Consider the following 22,972-nt stretch of genomic DNA (forward strand, 5'->3'; position numbering starts at 1 on the left):
TTTACATGGTGATGTGGTTTAAGTTCGTCTTTGACGAAAATCGAATTTAAAACTTCTCGATTACAAGTAAGGAAGAATATTATTAAATTGTAGGACTAAATGACTATTCCAACTTTAATTGGTGTAAGGCAAGGAAATTCGAACATTTTCAACTCTATTTTAATTTTGAATGCCAACGGGCCGTTTGTTGATTAAAAGCCAACGGGTAAAAATGGTTATTGGTACAATCAGCTGAATTTGAAACAAAATTTCAGCCGTTTTTCTGGCAAAAAATGTTAACGGTACAATATATTTAGGAGGCTCAAAACAAAAATTTCTGATGTTTTTTGAAGGGGACTCGGTCGAACAAGGCAAGGTAGGTCCTAATCGAATGACTTTCTCTTCTTTCGTGACTTTGGCTTCTTCTTTCTAGATTCCTTTTCAGCAGGAACATTATCATTCAACAGATGCTCATATTCTTCAAGATTTGCAAACGGCGATGCTCCAGACTTCTCTCGCTTCCGTTTAGTTTTGCTTTTAACATTCTTCTCGTCCTCATCCTCGTCAAAGCTGTCATCTGCATCCCCTATGTCAATGTCATCGTCTGCATCACCTATGTCAATGTCACCGTCGTCTGCATCTCCTATATCAATAGCATCATCATCATCACTCAGGCCATCGTCCGCAATGGCATCAAAGTCTTCTCCCTCCCCACTGTCCGAGGGAAGGTCCAGCTCAGCATCACTGACATTAGCAACCAAGTCTTCATCATCTTCATTGGCAACTTGGTCCAGATCATCATAATCATAGTCACCGTCTGCTTCGATAGAAACACCAGCAGAATCCAGCATATTGTCAATCTCTTCGTTATCACTATCATCACCGCCACCCCCATCCACGTCAAACAAATCTGCAGCGCCTTCATCTTCAGTTGATTTCTTCTTCTTTTTCTTCTTTGGTTTCTTTGAAGAATTCATTTTGTTCATATAGAACTTGTGGAAGACAAGATCTTCCGGGGCTACATCTTCCTCGGCCAATGAGAGAATCTCGGGTCCAATTAATTGGTTGCCCATGTCAAGCTGGAACAAAAAAAGCTCAGTTAGCATTGCAGATGAAAGGGCCTAATATTTCAGCACTGCCCATAACTATGGTCCCCCATCAATCATTCGGCAGCATGAGAGAAGAAAACAAGAGAAGCAAATAAAAACAAGCTGACCTTTTTCGCAGGTTCAATTTGTGAACCGCCATGCCATGCGCTTTGCTTTGGTTTCTTCTCCATAAACTTGTCCAGAAAAGCAGCAAGTGATAGGTCATTCAGTGGGTTTCCATTGTAGACAATGTTCGCCCCAGAGAGTAGGGTCTTTGCCATGGTAGAAACTGAAGGGTGCACATGTGAAGAAAGTACTGTCAGCTCCCACCAGCTCACACGATCAGCATTACTGTTCACTCATAAAGAAACGAGAATTAGAAAGTTAACAGAAAATTCAAACTAAAAAAAAGGGTGCAAAGTATAAGAAATCCTGCAGTGAGTTGTTATAAAAGAAAATTTTGTTTGACCTTTACTTTTTCTGTCACCATTCTTCTTCACTAACAAAGTATCCATGTGTACAGAAGCTTGGAAAAGATAACTAACCAATAAGAGGGCTCTCTGCGTCGTGGATCATAGCCTCCAGGCAAGCGAGGGCTCTCAGATGATGCTTGTGGTTGTTGCCCACCAGCAAGGGCTGGTTTGGGATCATTTTGACCCTTTGTCACAAGAAACTCCTCTGCTTCATCAGAACCTTCATCTTCAGAATAAGTGGCAGCGGACTCCTCGTCATCTTCTGAAGAATCATGGTCAGAATTGGCAGCATCACTGCTGTGCACAAGCTCAACATCAAGTTCTTGTTTCTCTGGCACAGGGGTGGGTTTATCATCAGTTTCTTCTCGAACATCTTCAAAATGCTCAAGTTCATCATCAACTGACTCATTCTGAAGCACCATGTTCCTGTGTGGGGATGGCGTAATAGAAAAGTGTTTATTTGACCATGTTGAGTAAATCTAGGGCACAGATCTCCAAAACAGGAACTGCTTACCATAACAGAGGTCTTGCTTTAAGAACTTCTGAGAGAAGGAAGAGACATCCACATGCATATTGAGGTGGCTGCTGAAGTGCAACCTGTTCAAATCAGTTATTAGTAATAAATCCACAGAAGTGCCGCACATGAGTCACCAACCTCTATTGCTCAATGCATAGTTTCCTCCAAGAAGCATACATTAACATTAAAAACTTCAAGAATCCCCGACTAATGTAGCCCAACAGATGAAAATTCCATTTTGTGGGTTTTATTAACAAGGTAGGTAACCCACAGAAAAGAAAAACGTGTAGAGCGATGCAGGACTGTGCTTGTATGTGACACAAACATAAGAACATAATAAGTGCATACCTGCAATACACGCTTCGCGAAAGCAGCTGCACGCTTCAAGTTCACATCATTTTTCATTGCCCTCAGAATAAGTCCAATAAACATTTCAGCCTAAAAAGCAAGCCATGTAAAGACAGTGAGAATATAACTGGATGAAAGGAATCAAAATTGTTGCATACTATAAAACTACCCAACTTCTGCTGAAGCTGATAATGGAGTCAAGTGAACTTTGTTGAACCCAAAAGAAGTTTCTCAAAGACCATAATCAAGTGTGATGGACAACTCGTAAGAAAGAGCACAAACCAAAAAACAGTAAAATAAAGAGTATATACAAAATTACAAATCCAGCTCCACTTGCCTTAGAAGTATTCATGGCAGCAGGAAGTAGTAGTTTTGAGTACAAGGCTCTGTAAAACCTATCACTGATGATTTGATTCTTAGACGAGATCTTATCGAGAAGCATTAATGCTTGAACTCCAACGTTAAAATTCTTAGAATGAACCTGCACAAGTGTCCGGATTAAATTCCAAGCGCAGATACAGCTCATCTACCAAGTAATGAATAGCAAAGCTCTGAGCTTACCAGCTGGAAAAGCATTGGTGTTTGGACCTCAACAATGTCATCAGCCTCATTGCTGGAGACAAAGGGAAATGCTCTATTGACTCCCTGTGAAAGGGAAGCAGAAGTAGTTAGTAAGTTCATCGGAAAATGTTTTTCTAAGCCCATAGTATATGCGTAGCTTTTTGCTCTCTCCTTTTTTTCTTTTTCTTTTTCAGTACGAGTAACTAAAGGCTTGTAAAGGCACCAAGAGGAACATCTGAGATGACATAGCTACGTTGTATTGAAAGCTAAGGATGCATCCTATATATATTGTAGACCCAAGAAGTATTTGTACTAACCACCAGTAGAGCTGATAGAAGGCGTGAATCCAATTCAACATGAGAATCCGATGAAGTCTTATCCTCATTAGAACTGAGTGGTTTTTTAGACCCTGCTTTCCCTTTTTTATCCATCTTTTCACCAGCAGCAGCTTCATTAATAAGTACCTGAAATTTTACTTTGCAAACATTCATTTTCTATTTACATAACTCGGCCATAATCATAATGTATTCCAAAAAAATGATCATAATGCAATGATATAAAGGATGTGTATTAGGGACAGAAATCATAAGTGTGATAAATGAGAAATATAATCAAAAGATGATACGGTTCATCATTACCTTGAAAAGTGAAAAATAAACATCGACTAAACGTTTTGCCACCTTGGGTCCATCTCCTTTATGACTTAGACGCATTTGGCTCAAAAAGTTAACCTGCATATGTAAAAGTTTTGTTCAACAAGGTTCGTAAGTTGCACCAATTCAAAGTGAATGCAGGCAGTATAGTGACATTTTGAGTTCAAATCCATGGCTCTTAAGTACTAATAATTTTAATACACAAATTAGCAAATTGGATGTAATCAAGAACAAGAAGAAAATTGCTAATTTTCTATATTAAAATTCAGATTAATAGATTGTCTACATGTACACATACTTCAGACAAAATGGGAATGGACAGAAACGTTAAATACTGATGCACTTTGGCCATAGGGTCTCTGACAAAGACATGCGTGCTCATATGTAAACATGTTAAGAGGAAGAATACCAGTGTCTCATGATCTCGTCTAGAAAAGGAAAAGAAAAGGTTCTGCTTCGCTTCATGATGTTATTGTCGGATGTTCTCACTGCCTAATTACTTTGGTAAGACAGCTTAAGCCTTTGCATATAACTCAATATTTCAATAACATTTTATGGGCAAACAATCAAACAAAAATGTACTGTGGAAGCTGAAACAAGTAGTAGTGCTACAAGCTTGGTCCAGATTGTGGTAGCAATTAAACTAATAGTAGTGTTATCTTTATGAAAGGACATACTGCATGATATTTTGCTTGTGGAGTCAAACGTGGGCGAAAGAGAAAAGAGTCCACCTCATCAATCACCACTGCCTGTTCAAAGGAGGTCTTAGTATAAAGATGGGATGCAAAGGCACCAAGATGAGTACTCAGACCCACAAATTAGATTTAGCGCTAAACGGTTGTACCTTCATGTTTGGATGATCAGACAAAAGGTTTGATAAGTGAAAATCAGCATCAGAAGCGCCTTTATTTTTAGGATCTCCCAGCTGTAACAAAACCAAAAGAAAGAAAGCAGACAATGAAGCAAGTTGATAGTTGTAAGGGAAAAAATAGGCATATGAAGGTAGGTGAAGCCAAAATCCTCTAAACTTACTTTGTTAACTAGTGCAGACAGTAATCTGCGCTCCTGCTCCGATTTATTCTTTAGCAGCACATATATAGTCTGAAAGCAGTTATTTGGATAGGAAAGTATGAATCAAATTCTCACATCAGCATAATATAGATGCTACGAACAACTTCACGTGCATTAGAATTAAACAAATAAACTTAACAAAAGATATTGATTAAGTTTCATCTTTTCCTTTTGTGGTAACTTTAATCTTGTTTTTCTTAAGCAACGATTAAATTTCATCTTTTCATTTTGTGGTAACTTCAATCTTGTTTTGCTTAAGCAAAACTTAAACCTCATAAAATCATATGAGTAAATGATACATCAAACTTATCGCTTGTTTTTATATCAAACAACATTGGAAGAGAACAGAGAATAGAAAAGATCAAGGTTTTATGTGTAAATTTTTACAACAATCAACCTACATATTAATTGTTACTCGAGCCTTAACCTTATATATAGTAAACCAATATAAACAATAAGAAATGATAATATATATATACATGCATATTTTAACAAACATGCTGCTCAAATTTCAATTTGATTATTGTTTTAAAGAGGGGCATGAATTGTATTAAAAAAAAAAAAAAATTGACTGCAGAAAATAAATATTGAAACATTGTAACTTCAGGAATAACTGGAAACAAACGAACATAAAAGGGGGTTTTGCACAGGGAGAAAATTAACAAAAGGAGAAAAACGGAGAAAACTCCAACCTTCAATGCCTTGTTTTTTAGTTCAGGTAACATATCTTTTGATGCTTCCTCAAGAGCAAAAACATAGCGTTCATACCTGAGAGAGAGACATTATACATTCTTGTTAAAACTAGAAGTACTTTTCCTTGAATGTGTGAAAAATCTTCAGCCACCAAGTTTAATCCATTAGTTTTTTGGCCATGTATGCTATTAGAAGTAAAACAATTCATTTGATAAGATTGTGGTGCAAATGGAACAAAGAACAAAAACAAATACCTTTGTTTCAAGCACTCCTCCCAATACCATAGAAGCAGAAGAGAATAACCATCTTTTGTCTCAGGAACATGATTTAATGGCCGCTGTAAGAGGTTCTTAAGCTTACGATCAGGTAACAAACTGGCAAAGAGAAGCATGTATGCAGATCAGAGCAAAGTAAGAAGCATAAACTCAGAAATATGAAGTCAAAGTTCTAAAACAAACTTAAGTGGACAAATAAATGCCGTGGATGATTACAAATCACAAGGGAAATGGGTTCTTACTAGAATTTACATCATATCAGTTATCATGTTTAATATTTTTTACTCTTTCCTGTTTGTGAAACACATGAGCATTATGTTTTGTAGGAGTGTCAGACCATTCATCATGAAACATGCCAAACTAGAAAACCAAAAAAATCACTTACTTCATGGAGCAAAGAAGGATGATAAATACAGTATAGCATGAAGACATGATCATTTCAATAATGAGGCACTGAACTACTTCTCAATTTTTGTAGCATGGTCATGAATTGATGGTAGTATTGGACGGGCTTGTTTAGCAGTACAAACTTTTTTTGGGGGTTTGATGAGAGGTTCATTTTCTTTGCAAGTGGAGTGCGTTGTTCTTATATATATACATATACATATATATATATATATAGAGAGAGAGAGAGAGAGAGAGAGAGAGAGAGAGAAAGAGAGAGAGAGAGAGGGAGAGACAAAGAACCTTGTAAGAAACAATTCTCTCAATGCTTCAAACCCTGCAAATGCATATCGCTTTCCCACTTTTGATGTCACCATTCCTACAACAAACAACCAGTTCCAATAAAAGAAAGATTCAACAAAAAAAGGATAATCAAGGTCAAATAGAAAGATTGAATCCAGACGCGGCTTCCAACACAACCGAAGCAATTTGTCAGTTGACAATTTGATATGAATAAAATTAAGATAATCTAAACTGATTCTAGTAAATTAGCCTCAGATCAAATGTAATCCAGGTAGAATAACCGGAAGAATTCATTATTAGCAATTCTTTTCTTGCTGAAACAAACAGTCACGAAAGGAACAATCTACAATTCAAAGATTCAACATTGTGTTCCCGCATATATTAACAAAAACACAATTCAAAACATTTAAGCAGTAAATAACCTTCATCCTCTTTTTCTTTTTTTTTTCAAATACAAATGACTAACTACAAAATGAAATATTACCTATAAGTGCATCAAGGGACCTCATATTGGCAATGGGATTATCCCCAACCAACACCGAAAACGCCGATATCTTATCAGAAGCAGTCCCTGACCTCTGCGTAGTAAGCAACAGCTTGATATCCCCACTCTTCCCCTTCGAAGACTCGTAGTCCGCTACGTACTGCGCCATTATCCTCTCTCCAAGCTCTCTCTTCTTTGCCACCACACTATTCCATTCCTCCGCATTCTTCACCTCCACTTTCTTCCCACTCGCAAGCACTTTACCCTCCAACTCCTCAGCTTCCTCATACCACACTCCCAAGTTGTTTGCCGACATCAATGGCAGCTTCGGGAGGTTCTTGAACTTCTCAAAGTTCCTCGCTTTGTCCTTGTTGCTGTTTTCTTCCAGTGAAGAAAGTGTGAGTTTCGGCTTCTGGTTTTCATTGGGCTTGAAATTCGGCTTGTTTGGCTTCTGGGTTTTGGTGGGGTTCTGGATTGGAGCTGGTTTGGACTTCTTGTGGGGTTTTTTGGGACCGGGATTGCGAAAATCGACATCATTGAAGCCGGAGGAAGGGAGAGAGGAGGCGAGGCCGAGAGAGGAAGCGAAGGAGGCTACGTCGGACCGGAGGTGCTCTATGTCTTCTGGGTTGCTTGCGGATTTCTTTGATTTTGAATCCGCCATTGTTGGCTATGGAATGAAGCTATACCAGAAAAACAGACGAAGGGTTGGGGATAGTTGTAGGGTTTAAGAAAATGGGTTTTGGATTTGGATCCGGGTAAATTTAAAAGTGGACCACAATCTGATGGGCTAGGCCATTGTGGGCCTATGACTGAATTTGATGGTAACCAGAGGTGTACTGCTTGTGTGTATTCATGTTTTTTTTTTTTTTTTTTTTTTTTTTCTCTTTTCTCAGGATCTGGTATTTTTTTTTCATTTGGAAGTAAGAGGTTTCAGGTTCGATGAAAAATTTGATATCAAATTAGGTTGTTTATTGTGTGGCTTATCCGAACTTCCCCTCCTCTTAGTGTAAAAATATCGATGTATTTAAAAAAAAAATTGTGTTTCGCGTTCGTATTAGGTGCTTGTTGGGCTCTCGGGGATGTAACTAAAAAATAGCATCAGAAAGCAAAGTAGTGATTTTTGAGTAAGGCGTAAAATAGCGACTTTTAAGTTACATGAAACAAAGTTTGATTGAAATCGAATTTTAGAGTCATGGCTAAAAATAAGTATTACAAATTAATTAAAAAAAAAAAGGGGGAAAACGAAGTGAAAAACTCTAAACCGGTGGATCATTGACTTTTACAAATCCTAGCCTTTGGTATAATCCAACGGCTGAAATATTACAGAAGAAATCTTAATCGTCCTCCTAGGGTTTTTCACTCGCATCGTCCCGTAGATATAGCGAACAAACTCGCCGCTTCCCACTCTTGCAGCCTTGTCTCACTCTCGCACACAAAACCCGCCGGAGGCAATTTAGGGTTTTCCGAAGCTCATCTCCCTCTCTCTCTGTTGAAGTCTAGACGATGGCTACCACCGCCGCAGCACCGCGTCAGCTCTCTCAGAAGGAGGCTGACATTCAGATGATGTTGGCCGCCGAGGTCCATCTGGGCACCAAAAACTGCGACTTTCAGATGGAAAGATACGTTTTCAAGAGACGCAACGATGGTATGCATCATATTTCCTCCTTAATCTTCCTCAGATTTACTAATTTTTTATGCTTAATTTTTTGGTAATATAGTATGAAATTTCAGATTTTTTTATTATGTTCTTCTTGGTTTTATGGTGTTTTAAATGGTGGGTTCCTTCTAATTTTAGCTGAAATGATCGACAGCATTGTTTGGTATACTGGGTTTATGTGTGTGTGTATGTTTATATGTGTTTGCTAGATCTGGTGTACACTACTATAGCTTTAGTGTTATTTTTTCTTGTTGGTATATTTTGTTGTTGTTATTTTCCTTTGAATTAAAATCACGTTTCCCTATTTAAGCAGCTTCATGTGTTAGTTGATTTTACAAAATGAAATGTCTGTGTTATATCGATTCGTTGCTGTAAAGGGTATCTTTTTATTTTGTATTGCACCGGTTTATTGTAGATCTGCATGAGCCTGCAACTGTATAATTTGTATTGTGTGGCGATGAGTTAGTTGCGAAGTGCATATGCGCTATTGTCTGTCAATTTTTAGCTGTTGGTTTGTTAGAGGAACAGGGCCCTCTACTACTGATTTAGTTCTCAATCACTGATTTGGCCATTTTCAGGAATCTATATCATAAATCTTGGGAAAACATGGGACAAGCTGCAGCTGGCAGCCAGAGTGATTGTTGCGATTGAAAACCCAAAGGATATCATTGTACAATCCGCAAGGCCATATGGTCAGAGAGCTGTGCTGAAATTTGCTCAGCACACTGGTGCGAATGCAATTGCTGGCAGGCACACTCCTGGTACTTTTACCAATCAGCTTCAGACATCATTCAATGAGCCCCGTCTTCTTATTCTGACTGACCCACGAACTGACAGCCAGGTTATGATCTTCTTTCTTTTCTAGTGGTTTTTGCTTTTTTTGTATATGTTCATTTGTAGACAGTTGCAACAGTAAAAATGATAACATTAGCTATGAAATTTGAATTGTAATTTATCTGTGATCCTGTATGCGATACTACGTGGTTCTTTATTTCCCCAGTCCTGTTCTGCTTGTCTATCTCAGTGTGTTCTAATATTATTTATGTATACACAGCCTATTAAGGAAGCTGCTCTTGGAAACATACCCACCATTGCTTTCTGCGACACTGATTCTCCAATGCGTTACGTTGATATTGGCATCCCAGCCAATAACAAGGGCAAGCACAGCATTGGATGTCTTTTCTGGCTCCTAGCAAGGATGGTCTTGCAAATGCGTGGTTCGCTTCTACCAGGTCACAAGTGGGATGTTATGGTACGCATAGGATACCACTGCTGAACAATTTTTGTACATTATTTGTAATTGACTAGATGGCCCAATTTTAGAATTGTATCTAAACTTCTCATCTTCGTACAAATTTCTCGCTGCAGGTTGATCTGTTCTTCTATAGAGAGCCTGAGGAGGCCAAGGACAAGGAAGAAGAAGGTGCAGCAATTGAGTACGGAAATGATTTTTCTGCACCTGTTGTTGGTGATTGGTCTGCCCCAATATCTGATGCTCAGTGGGTAACGGATGCACCTGCACCACCCATTGCAGCAGCTCCTGAATGGACTGCAGAAGCAGGTTTCATCTCTCAACCTTTGCTCTTGAATTGTCGCGCTTGTGTTGTTTATATTATTTACCTCTGTTTCTGCTGCTTATTTTTCTTCCAACTGCTATTGTTACCGTGCTATATGCAAATGGTCCATTTTCTGTGGTTAGCTCATTTCCTCGTGGATTCTGCTGGATGTTAGAAATATTTATGCTTGAAACCTGGAATTCCTTAGAACTTCGTTGTTCGCCTGTCTACCTATTCTGACTCATCCCGTTTATGTTTTGCAGCACCAATAGCAGCAGATGGATGGGATGCGGTTGCTCCACCACCACAGGCTCTGGCTACTCCTCCCATTATTGAAGGTGGTGCTCCCGCCGCCTCCTGGGATTAAGGAAATTTTGGTCATCACAATGTGTTGAATCTTTTGTAATCGGCTAGATTTTCTTATATTTTTGGGTTTCGGAAAAGGGATTGTGATTCCATTTTGAAAAACGGATTGGTTTTTAAACTGTTAAAAGTTGTAGAATTGAGTTTTCGTGGTATCTTGACTTTGTTATCCTTATTTATATATGTGCTTTCTATTACTTAATCAACGATGTTATCCGCACCAACTTGTTTACCCAGTCTATATGGGATTTTCTATGTTACCCGGAGTATAAAATGTGGAAGTAGAGATTTGCGTACTTTTTTGTCTTTTTATTTTAATATAAACAAACGATATTATCTACATTAATAGAGAGAGGGATGAGTTTAATTTCATAATGTCTTGGTAATAATGTTGTTCAAATTTGTTTTTGACGAGAATCAAACTTAAGACCTCTCTTTAGAAGTGAAGAGGAATACTACTAGATCATAATACTAAATGATACATTTGCGTACTTGTTTAATTTGTTTATTTGAAGCGTTGTTTTTTAGTTCCCGAAGAAATGAGAGAAAACGTTAGCCTCAACAGTCTCTCCCTTCTGATAGCTCAACCCTCCGTATCCTGTGTTGAACGTACATAAACGGTTGTTCGTATTAGAGACATGAATTCCAACCCTATACGTCCAAGTTGTTGGTCGGAATTTGATGCGGGGGAGTAGATCGACCGAAGGGCTATCCAATTCGATCAACGTTTCCTCTTCACTTCGCTTGCTTCGAATTCTATTGGCTTTTCTTAACATTTGCAACTGATGCCCTGTGACTTTCTTTGACATTCGCATACTAGTGTAGATGCAGTCCAATAGCATAATGCTTTTCAAGGAGACAAAATTTTGGAAAATGGTTTTCAAACGCCCATTTCTCCTTCTGAGCACCTTCCTTTTACCTCGCCTTTAGAATGAACAAATCGAACGGAATTAAAGAAATTGCATAGCGAGAAAATGGGTGTTGCGGAAATCACTTCCCTGGCACTAAATGATGTGAACATCAGCGCGGACGTGCACAAGCAGGCAATACAAAGTTTGCTCGACAAATAAACATGCAAAAGAAAATGAAACGAAACAAAATCCGAACCTGCACATTGAATCGAGAGGAGGAAATCTGTTGTTTATCTAATAATATTCACAGGTATCTAAATTTTGAGAACTATACGAGCGCCTTATTGCTACTTATCTTGACAATGGACCATTTGACAAGGTAAACTGTAAAGTCTACCCAAGAATTAGTTTTCACCTTGAAGAATATATTTCTCAGCAAGTCCCAGTACTATGCTCTTTTGGTTGATGATATTCTTACCATTTATTTTCTGTACATGAACCCAAATCCTTCGGACGGGTTGAGTTAAAGTTATGACGCAAAACCTTATAGTTATCTTCAAAGAAACAGCAACTCCCCATTAGCTACCCAGCTCATGAAGCTCGCTGAATACGGAGTTGTCATATTATCACGAGTGACCTCCGATTCACATTGCTCGTTTCCCTAATAAATCAGGAAAAATAAAAGACATTAACAATTGAGTAACACGGGTACAAAGATGACAAGATTTAAAACCGTTTAAAAGGATATGGAAGTCTATAAAACATCTAATGGAGATACCGGCTCGGTGGAAACAGAAACCAACTAATACTAAAATTTGAAGAATACGTAACGTCAATGGATAAAGTCTTGGGTCCAACTCCTTTCCTCTTAACTTTATTAAGCAAACTAGCCATTGCCAATTGGTCACTGAAACTGAGGATGCTATGACGGAGGTCTACTTGCACAAGTGCAGCAGAATGGTATAACCAACTACTCTTCCATCTTTTCATCAGGAAATCTGATAATCTTTTCTAAATAAATGCAAATGGTACTCTATTTCATGCCAACTCCAGCAAAAAGATAATAATAGTTTACCTTTCTCATGGATCCAGATTCACTTGCAGATGTTCTCGTTTCAACCTTTGGTCCGTTCACAAGATTCTCCGATGAAAGGCTGGTCATAGACCTATTGTCAATCAATTGTCAGCTCTCAAATCTTGAAAGTTCACATGACATATTGGCAAGTCTAATCTGCATGCTAATTTTGAGAGGCTAGGAACAAGTACCTTCCACATATTTCTTCACAAGAATTTCCCGATGAGGACAACCAGTCCACATCCAGAATATTTGACAAGTTGCAATCATCGTCATGTTCATCATAAATGATATGATCACTCTGGAGGCATTCGTCTTCTTGCAACCCACAAAAAATCTGCTTGCGAGGCATTGAGGGAGTAAACCTACAAAACCAATTATTAGACCAGAAAAAGGATTTATTGTATAAAGATGATCAAGCATTCAATTTATTGGCTTAGAAAAACTAGAACTGTTTTTGTTTGGCCATTAGAAACCTGATATGGTTTACAACAGCTACTCTTGGTAAACAAGTACACGAATTGCAACGCAAGCATACCTGCAATCGGATATATCACTTTCACAAGTTGAGATTGCTGGTGCAGACTCTGAAATCACTCTGTTACTTCCTTGTGCAATTTCAGACAAAGGTTGATTTTGCGCAACTTCTGTACTTGTCATAGGTGAATCACTCTCACCAAGAATATGGCCCTCGGATAGTGACCTTTTGATAAACGACCTACATACGTAGAAATTCGTCTTGAATCTCATTAGTAGAGCAAGCCATAGGCTATTTATTCCTCTTGATAATATCAAACAAACAGAAGCTGCATTATCGATTTTTTTTTTTTTTTTTCTGTTAATAAGAAACCTTAATGTTAGTTTACACATAATTCTCATAGCCATAAGCTGAGGATTATTTTGACCCTAAACATCATGTACTGAGATCTCAGATACCCAAACTTAAAAGTGAAAAGCCTTTTAGGCCCAACATAGCCCACCACCATCACCGATATTATCCCCACTAACCACCTATTACTAGGTGTGGGGTTTTATCACAAAAGGGCTAGGTGATATAAGTAGTGAACCTCCCACATATAAAAGGTGTATTCCATTGATATGTGTGCGCGTATATATTTTCTTCTTACAATGGTGGTCTCCCTATTTCGACTGCAAAGAACGAACACATAACATTTCATACAATAACACTATCATCAGCAAAATTAGGACCATACCTCCCAACATTGTTGTGTTGATCTGAATTCAATTCCCACAGTTGTGGTTTACCAGGTTGTGGTTGAAAGTACCCTAGGAATCTGCACAATTATATGGTGAAATAGTGCACCTGTTAGCTTACACTACTCAAACGGAACCGGACCAAGTATCAAGTACAATATGCAGGGTCCTCAAGATTTCTTTTGAGCAGAAAACAAATACAGCTATTAACCTGTTAATAAAAGTGGCTCAATTGAACTTACACATTAATAGCATCTTGTTTCACACTGTCCACGTAGGCATTACTGTAAAACCGCTGTAGAGTTCTAAAGAACTCCTGGGACTGAGTTGCTGCCTTCCACTGGCCTCTAGTCTCAGAGAATATCTGTTTCAGGTCAAGAAGGAAAAAAATCAGTGAACAGGTGCCGAAGTTAAAAGAATTACAATAAAATCCAACAAGAAACATAATAATCAACCAACTCAATAAGGCCATTTATATGGCCAAGGTATAAGGGAAAATCGGGGTAGTCACACTGCCTCTTTAAAACCTGGATCAAGTCCCCCGGTCTTGCCTTGAGCCTGGCACCTACTAAAATAGGTGACCATCACAGAGTTCCAACTATTTAACAGAGACTGAAATCCAGAACCTCACAGGGGAGGACCCACCAGCAAACAAATATAAGATACAATAAATGACTTCAAGGTAATTTAGTTACAGTTACCACTTCCATCTCCCCAATTTCAATCCATTACGCTCTTCGTACTTTTATTTATTAGATACCCGCAGTGGAAGTTGAGATCTAAAATCATGCACGTTAAGTTCTCTGTTACGGGTAATGTTTAGAAGGGTTACCTTGTTATGAGCTGCAGAACCGCCATATTGTAGTGCAAGTACGTCTCCCATTGTCTCATAAACTCTCATCAAGTCCTCAGCCAGAGGGTTATCCAGATCAATATCCGGGGATTCTATAAATCCTAAAGCATGAAGCTGATGTCCAAGAGCAACTAACCCAAAACAATATTGGGCAACGTTTGTGCGATCTAAACAGTCTATGCAATTGGTCCTCAGGACTCCTTTCTGAAACATCATGGATGTGACATTGCAATTCATGTTTGCATCATCCCCATCACTGCCATTGCTAATCTCTGTTTCTCGACTATCAGCATCCTCATCTTTACTTGAACAGCTATGCGACAAGCAGTCATCGACATCATCATTTTTCCTGTATCACCTCAAAGTTGTCAGCACTTTAAATAGTGTGCAAGTAATTCTATACATGCATACTTTAAAACACCTACTAGTGTATACAATGATAGATAAAACTACTGAACAATGAAGCATATAACAAGGAATACCAAGCCGAAAAGCAATATCTTGACAAGAAGAACTTACTCAAAGCCAGATAATCCCACAGGCCTTAAATTGGGGGTTACTTGACAGTAGAAGATTCCAGTCAATCCCACTGCATATGCAGCCACTTTTCCGAGATGTCCCAATACATTGGTAGCTTTACTGTACATGAAAAATTATACAGGTTCAATTAATCCCAACCGTACTTTGAAGTACAGACGTTCGTTCTACCTATAATAGGAAAAGGGAAAGTTAAGTACCTTCTGGCATGATGGTGCAGATCCCAATGGAGAAACCTCAGACGGCTCTCTTTTGGTAAACTCCTATTAATAAATCTGATAGCATGTGAAAACTCTGCACAGAGAATAGTTTCTCGAGGCTTCTTCTCATTTGTCTGGAAAGAACGATCAATTATAGAAGGAACAAAGATTGGAAGAGAGTTGGAAGGACAATCAGGTTTAGATTAGCATTTATATACAAGGATAGAAAAACAAGAAGCATTGACGCCCGTAAAATAAACAAGTGCTACCTTAATCAGATTCACAATAATTATTGGGTCTCCATATCTCTGGACAAGATTTTCAAAATGAAGTCTTGTGGCCTCGTAATTATGATCCTTCCTTGATACTGGCAAAAGATAGAATGTCAGTGGGACATATAATAACCACAGAGAATAAAACAAGTGGGTTCCGCAGAGTCATACATATTATATCAGGTTTGATATTTAGTCGAGAGGTTTCCTGGGACCAGAAAAGGGGAATTGAGCCTCGGTGCTGCACAACAGAACTTATTCGCACTGGGCGTCCTTCAGGAGCATCTTCAATAACAAGCTGTTCTGTCTCAACATCATTAGCTACTCTACCTTTCTCATTTACACCTCGCTTTAGATATCTGCAGAGACGGGCATGCAAATGTATATTTCTAAAGAATATAGTATAACCATTAATTATTACAGAAAACAGGCAATAGCAGTGTCCAAACCTGGTGCCAGCAAAGTGACGTGAACGTCTGGCAATGAGGGTCAACTTGAAATCCCTGCCAGATACTGAAAGATTGACCTGGACACCGAAGCATGAAGCCATTGAAAATATTACCAAAGAAGTACCAAAAAATGTGCATAAAATTTCCTTAAGAAAACCTATGAAGGATGAGATCCTGGGTTAATCACTACACGGTCATAGTCATGGGATACCCATGCAACTAACCACAAACAATACTGTTTGCGTATCTTAAGAAATAGAAAACATATATACTCCCAACTTAAAGGGAAGAAATAATAAGCTTGGAGAGCTAAATTGCAAAAAAAATTCTGGCAAGCGATCATTAAATTTCTAGTCATAAGTAGTGCCAATAAAGGATGTAGCGTTCTGACCTGTTTAAAGAATCCATACACTAAGGCAACTGTCCATAGAGTATTCTTCAGACAATATCGGATTCCACGCGTCAAATACTCATTCCAAACAAACATTGTTTCATAAAGGGGAGGTCCTGTCTGATTATCACATAAGTTCTTTTGTAGACTAGACATAACATTGTATGAATAGCTGAAAAAGAAGTCCTTTGTGAGGTCCACCGAGCATAGGAGCTTCTTGTATCTATGTCAACAAGAAAAGGAAAACGAGGAGTAATGTACATAAATTATTAACCTAATAATTTAAACAAATCGAAAAAAAATACTGATGAAACAACTATTTGAAGTAAAGATATTAACCAAAAAGGGGAAAAAAGAAGAATAGGAAAGTGATTTCCCCACGAAAAACCTGATGATACCTTGCCTCACTATATTTACATCATAATGGCAATGAAGTTTGCCCCTGCATTTGCAGGAAATGAACTGGAAAGGCAGGTGGGAAAAGCCCCTAAAAAGCAGTATTAAAAGAAAAGGATCTAGCAAACAAGATTGCATACTTGCCAAATCAATAGTCTATAAGATTCATTATTTGCCTTATCTTAGCAAAGACAAGCTAAGGTAGCCGAAGAACAAGAACCAAGTCTGAATCGAGAAGGTCCACATCATTAATTTCGCATTGAAGGGTGTATTAACTATTGACAATGGAGTACAGAGATTACCTCCACAGTGAAGAACTTTCTATTACTATACTAGCCATACTAGCCAAGTTAATCGAAACCTAAATAACGTAACACCATGGCACGATTCTTATAGATACACAAATTGGCAATTTAAATTATGAATACTACTCTCTTAAATCGCTTTAGAAGTACCAAGTACATATTACATTTACATGCAAAATGGACAAAAGACCTGTTCTCATCATTCTTAGAATTGGCCAATTTTGACCGCACGGCAGGGTTTGGAACTGGAATCATCTCGCTCTTGGAAATTGCATAGATCGTATGGCCACAAATTGCACCAATTTTCCTTCTTTTAGTAATAAGTATCATGTAATAAGGTCCCAAAAATTTCACGAACCCTAAAATCAGAAGAAAATATCTTTAGATTTTAAATTAAGAACACAAAAGATGTGCAAAGGTATAAAACCATGCAAAGAAGTCTTACCAACGATACCATAACAAACAGTGATAAATTTAAGTCCACCCATCGACTTGTTTCCTTCATGTATCCGTTTCAGGAGGTCGTAGCACTCATTATCCGAGTATGTTGCAGGATCTTCAAGAATGTTTAACTCCGATTGATCCAATCTGTCAATCTTTAAAATCCTCCAAAAGGTTCTGCATTTGTCCCTTCCTATCAAATAAAAATTCTGTTGCATACAAAAGCGTCGTTAATAATCGGTAGGCTCAACTATTGGCACAACAAAGAAGTGAAACAAACAAACCGAGCAACGAATTGACACACTACTTTTTCTATGTTCCTAAAATGAGAGCAACAAACAGACAGCTTTCAACAACCAAATCCATTAACATCCACTTTCTCTCCAAAAGAGTTGAAAATACACGAGATTTCCGAATCAAACAGGAATGGAAGGATATCATAAGGAAAATATTCAAGCTTAATTGCCCCGAATATCCAATAATGAAACAAATTTAGATTGACAGCAGATCAAGATTTGCTAAGACTCCTGAGTCCTGATGCGGTACAAGAAACTAGCAGATTCAATACCAAAACATATCAAGAAATTCGCAACGCTAAAGGCCAATGTATAAGAACACAAACCAACTAATATTACAAACCCAAATCATGAAGTTGACTAAAATTAGGATCTTTGCAATCAGCGCAATGGTGTTCTATGATTTATACATACAGCCAACCCCACTTAGTGAGAAAAATGCTTTATTGTTGTTGTTGCAATCAAAAGAAAAACTTGAAAACTGTTCAAATCTCAAATATTTGTGCCAAAATTTAATTGAATGAGTCCAAAAGCATCCTCCTTCAAGTCAAATCAAGCTATAGCAAAATTCATATCATGCATTCCTTCAAATTAAAAACAGATCAAATCTTAAAAACCAATAAACATAAACATTATATGTAACAAAAACACAGTACCGAGCGAGTTTCGTAGAGCTTGAACTTCTGCAAAAAGCAAGAACTGGGTTGTTCCGGGTCGACCCGGTTAGGTGGCAGCTGCCCTGTCTCGGAGTTCATGATTTCGGATCAATCCGAGCCTCAACAAGCCCGGGCCAAAAAGCCTCTTGCTTTCAAAACCTCTGTGTAGAACTTTAAAATTTCAAAACGCAACTCCCTCACCGCCCAAAACCTCAAAATTTACACACAGCACATATACAAACATATACATATATAGAGCCAGATGTTACACAATGAGAGTCAGAGAGTCAATTATTATATATATGTATATATATGTTTCTGAAATTCAGAGTACAACAAAGTTTTGAAAGTGCAAAAGGGCAAACAAAATTACAAACAAAAAAGCTAAGAGGCTGGAAGAAGAAAGAAACTCTCTTTCTCTCCTCTCTCTCTCTCTCTCTCTCTCTCTGTGAAAGTGTCTGACTTTGTGTTTTGCTTATGAAGCAAAGCAGACACAGAGAAAAGCTTCTCTCTCAGATCCTTAGGAAAACAGAGAGAGGTAAGGACAGCTTCCGCCTCTGTATCCACAAAAAAAAAAATATTAACAATAGTTGATAATAATGCCTCATCTCTTTATATAATATAGTAATATACACATTTTTTTATTTATTTAAAGAAAATCTGTTTTTTTTTTTTTCCTGGTTTCTTTATTTTCTCAGAAAATTCGTGAGCCGCCGAGTCAACTCAAGATTTACCATTTTTTATTTTTATTTTGGATTTTTATATGGTAATTATTGTGAAATAAAATAATGGAAAAACAAAAGAAAATTATTTTATTTCCAGTGTTCGAGGAATTTTGTCTTTTTGGCCTGTGACTGCATATTTTATTTTCACTTGACTCGAGTGGGGGTGGAAGGGACGTATTCCCAATAATTATTCACTTTTTAAAAGGAAAATAAATATTAAATCAGGAAGAAAAGAAAAATAGTGAGATTATATCATGGGGAGTGAGAATATGCTAATAATAATATGCTGCCTCCTTCTTCTTATCAAATTATTTCACAAATACATATGTATTTGTATTCGAATTCTTATTTCTTGATTCTTGTAAATCTCAAATACATGTACATTGGAGAATTACATATCTACTTGTACTAAAATACTTGTTTATCAAAATTTTTTACTTTTCTATCTCAAATATGTATATTTTGTTTTTGTAAGAGCATATCTAAAGGAGAAATCAAAATATTCACATCAGTAATAACAACAAAAAGAAGACAGCATTAGTGTTTTTCAACCACAATATCAGTTCCTATGTCGCATGTGGTTGAAAACAAAAGTGGTTGCTGTTAAATTTGACAATTACTTCAAATCTATTTTTAGTGATAAACAAATGTTTTTCATCATTATTTATTATTTTTTTTTGTTTTAAAAATACTTATCTCTATTAATTAATGAAACTCTCTTTATCAACCAAAAGAGAGTGAAAAGACAACCTAGTCTTCTATCACAAAAAAAAAATGATGGGCAATAATATAATTTTACTGTTTTTTATTAAAGTCTCACCTACCAGTGATGTTAAAATACCTTTAATATTTAAAAAATAAAATAAAAACAAAAACCTCTCACTCCCCTCACGTTCTCTCTATCTCTCTCTCCCCCTCTCTCCTTCTCATTTTCTAAAAAAATGTGTTCACAAACACAAAGTGTGTAGGCAAATACTAGTTACTATTATGAATAGTAGTAATGCAGTAAATAATAGTTTAAATTTGACATATTGAATGGAGAACAAAATTAAAAAAATAAAAATAAAGTGTCACATAAACCTTCAAAATTAAAATTTACATTTAAAATTTGACACTCCTTTGAAAATAGTCTAACAACTCACATTTAAAATGTCTCAATTTAGGAGAGCGAGAAGACACTAGTATAAGTTTTTTTTTTTTTATCAAAATATTTATTAGATTTTTTTGTGAATATTAGTTTACCAGATATGCGCATTTTGTGTTTTGTAAAAGAATTCATACTAAGACGTCTATATTTACCGGATGAGTTATATGCTTTGTTTGCTCAACTAATCTCTTTCTTTTTATAAATTTGGAATTATAACCCTTCCAAAACCAAACAAAATATACTTCTTCTACACTACACGTCATGTTGCCATATTACTTCTTCTGAACGAAAGAAAAATATTGTGAGATTATATTTGATCAAAGAAAAATTCAAACAGTGAAAAATTTTAACCATAATTTGAACTCTTTTGAGAAATGCCTTCAAATGACTGAAAGTGTTTTTAAAAAAAATATTTTAGGTTCTAACCAAAATTAACTTGCATTTTTCTTTAAGGAAAACTAATGAAAATAGTTTGAAAGTTTTGATTTTTAATGATAAGGACAAAATAAAAGGTAAAGTGAATAGTATCATGATTGACTTTTTAGTGTAAAAATGTGGTTTTTAGTTAAAATGAACAATACCAGGAACTTTTCGTTAAAATTTTCTTTTTTTTTAAGGACTGGTTTAAAAACCATTTTTATTAAAAACTTTTCCAATCATTTAAAAGCATTTTACAAACTAACCCTTAAGTAATTTAGTTGTAGCTATGCCCAAAGAAAAATTCAAACGGTGCAAAATCAAACATTAATCAATTAGTTTAATTATGGTTTTGAACTTTTGTAAACCGCAGACCGATTACGTACATATTTATTAATACTATTTTATTTTACATGCGCAATCCTCTCATTGTGTATTTATCTAATAACTACAGAAGAAGGTTGAGTTTGAGGTTTATGGAAATCGATGATTGATTACCAAAACAGAATACGTAGCAAACTATGAAAATTTTGTTTGTTTGTTGTATTTTGGGCTGACAAAGTCGAAAAAAATGATTAGGTGTACACCCAAACCCATGAACATTGATTTTGTTTGGGTGATTTTGTTCAGACATTTTTGTAAAATCCAAACCGTGATTTTGTTTAGACATTTTTGTAAAATCCAAACCGGACCACACGTTATATTATAATTGGTTTGGTCGTGATTTGGGGGCAAATCAATCTAATCCGAATCATGCCCCGCGGTCATTTCACCTTAATGCTAGGCGGTTAGTGGTCACTGATAATATAATGGCTACAGCCATTTCGGAGTGGTTGAGTGGCTGATTACGAATTTTTAGTTCGTATTTCATACGGTAAGTTTTAGACTCGATTCTTGGCACTAGTGAATCTTGCTCACAGAGAGTTGAAATATTTTTGTGTGTCTTTCCGACTCCTGTAAGAGTGAACTGTCATGACAAAGTTAATATAACCATGCAAATGTTATTTTAATACAAACTAAAGTTTTTCAATTAAAATGGTTCATGATATTGGCATAACTCATCAATTTGGTGATATAGTTTAAAATCGATAGAAGTGGTCTTTGAGACTATCCACCGTCAATCAGTTTGGTCATTCCGTGAAAATCTCTGTTAAATTGAGGGTATTTTTGTCAAATCAACCATCTCCTTGAACTAGTGGTTACAATTTAACTTTACAAAATCAGGAATTATGCTAATTTCAGAAACCATTTTGGCTAAAAACTCCACAAACTAATTAATGAAGAGCTTCTCACTAGCCTGATAGTGTAACGATATTCATTTCCACCGATAAATTTAGGTTATATGTTCAATTCTTATTAATGACAACTTAACACCAAATTGTTATGAGTAGCTAACAGTTTGGCTTTTAGCTTGAATCCACTTGTTTGAAAGAAATAAATGTGTTGACTTGAACAAAAAAATGATAATAATTGTAAAAGAAATATTAAGGGATTTTCTGTCACATCATAGTTTAACGTCAAATTATGTGGCAACATCATAAAACATTGTGCAAAAAATATGAAGTGGCAAAGAATTCATAGAAAGACCACTTTTGAGGGTCTTCTGAACATTTCTCTACTTGTAATCTAGAGAAGTTTTACAAAACAACTAGTTTCAATTGACCAAATTTGATTTCCCCTCTCCCAAAGTTATTGCCACTTGATCTCTAGAAATCTCTAACTTGGTTAAGTAATTGCCCTAACAAATGTTTGCGCAAGTTTCGGTCGCGCAAACATGTTTTTCTACTAGTGTGATAAGTGATTGAAGCACCCATGAGTAAGCTAACACCCCCCACCCCGGGGCCCCAAAAGAAAAATATAATTCTTACATATATGATTAGGCTAAGTGGTCGGAGAGGTGAGAACACTTGCTCCATGTTCTCATCAATGAAAGGCAATGCAACAAAAGAAATTAAGACTCTGGTAATTAGTCCGACCCATTGTTGCATGCATTTGTCACGTTAACATCATGTTAAATCATTAAAGTTTCTAGATAATTTTTCACCCAAAAGAAAAAGTTTCAAGATAATTGATGCATTCATCTTTAATTTATTTTTTCTTCTTCTTTTTTATACGAGGATATATTTACACTAAGATAGAGGCGTGAGGTATTAAGAAAGTATGTAACGAGTTTAAAATTCGTCACGTGGACTTTAGTCGATTCATAATTTATACTTCATTTCAAGTAAGAAAACATATCATCAGTTAGTATACTAAATTTTTTTTATTTCAAGTATGTAAATAAATAATAGGCTACAACCGATAGATGAGGTAATTCATCGAGAAAAAGTAAGTGAAAAAA

At 36.6% G+C, this 22,972-nt stretch overlaps 3 protein-coding genes across 5 annotated transcripts; 1 reads left to right on the forward strand and 2 right to left on the reverse strand.

The window, feature by feature from the left end:
• Positions 1 to 232: 232 nt before the first annotated feature.
• Positions 233 to 7,828, reverse strand: LOC137707604 (protein SLOW WALKER 2). 2 transcript variants are annotated; one of them, XM_068446509.2, is made up of 16 exons: positions 6,830 to 7,828; positions 6,346 to 6,421; positions 5,638 to 5,757; positions 5,383 to 5,458; positions 4,652 to 4,720; positions 4,464 to 4,544; positions 4,297 to 4,368; positions 3,605 to 3,697; positions 3,284 to 3,430; positions 2,967 to 3,050; positions 2,743 to 2,886; positions 2,406 to 2,495; positions 2,055 to 2,137; positions 1,613 to 1,966; positions 1,196 to 1,418; positions 233 to 1,058 (listed from the first exon to the last, which is right to left on the reverse strand). In XM_068446509.2, exons 1-16 carry the CDS (start codon positions 7,488 to 7,490, stop codon positions 363 to 365), a joined length of 3,069 nt encoding a protein of 1,022 aa, XP_068302610.2. In that variant the 5' UTR covers positions 7,491 to 7,828; the 3' UTR covers positions 233 to 362. The 2 variants fall into 2 exon arrangements, with proteins under 2 accessions (XP_068302610.2, XP_088545729.1); XM_088689603.1 differs by lacking the exon at positions 4,297 to 4,368.
• Positions 7,829 to 8,139: 311 nt separating this feature from the next.
• LOC137707626 (small ribosomal subunit protein uS2) lies at positions 8,140 to 10,607 on the forward strand. Its single transcript, XM_068446539.2, has 5 exons — positions 8,140 to 8,474; positions 9,065 to 9,327; positions 9,541 to 9,738; positions 9,855 to 10,047; positions 10,306 to 10,607. Exons 1-5 carry the CDS (start codon positions 8,333 to 8,335, stop codon positions 10,407 to 10,409), a joined length of 900 nt encoding a protein of 299 aa, XP_068302640.1. The 5' UTR covers positions 8,140 to 8,332; the 3' UTR covers positions 10,410 to 10,607.
• An 883-nt stretch (positions 10,608 to 11,490) lies between these two features.
• LOC137708421 (phosphoinositide phosphatase SAC2) lies at positions 11,491 to 18,930 on the reverse strand. Of its 2 annotated transcripts, XM_068447499.2 has the most exons (16): positions 18,343 to 18,930; positions 17,395 to 17,599; positions 17,140 to 17,308; positions 16,249 to 16,471; positions 15,858 to 15,934; positions 15,580 to 15,767; positions 15,406 to 15,503; positions 15,137 to 15,270; positions 14,919 to 15,038; positions 14,379 to 14,748; positions 13,789 to 13,910; positions 13,546 to 13,626; positions 12,870 to 13,049; positions 12,523 to 12,696; positions 12,332 to 12,422; positions 11,491 to 11,917 (listed from the first exon to the last, which is right to left on the reverse strand). In XM_068447499.2, the coding sequence occupies exons 1-16, from the start codon at positions 18,439 to 18,441 to the stop codon at positions 11,813 to 11,815; spliced, it is 2,436 nt and encodes an 811-aa protein (XP_068303600.2). In that variant the 5' UTR covers positions 18,442 to 18,930; the 3' UTR covers positions 11,491 to 11,812. The 2 variants fall into 2 exon arrangements, with proteins under 2 accessions (XP_068303600.2, XP_088545730.1); XM_088689604.1 differs by having other exon boundaries at positions 15,580 to 15,934; positions 18,343 to 18,927.
• Positions 18,931 to 22,972: the final 4,042 nt, after the last annotated feature.

This window comes from Pyrus communis, chromosome 17 (genome assembly GCF_041283825.1).
Source record: "Pyrus communis isolate YQ-2024b chromosome 17, ASM4128382v1, whole genome shotgun sequence".
Taxonomy (NCBI): domain Eukaryota; kingdom Viridiplantae; phylum Streptophyta; class Magnoliopsida; order Rosales; family Rosaceae; genus Pyrus; species Pyrus communis.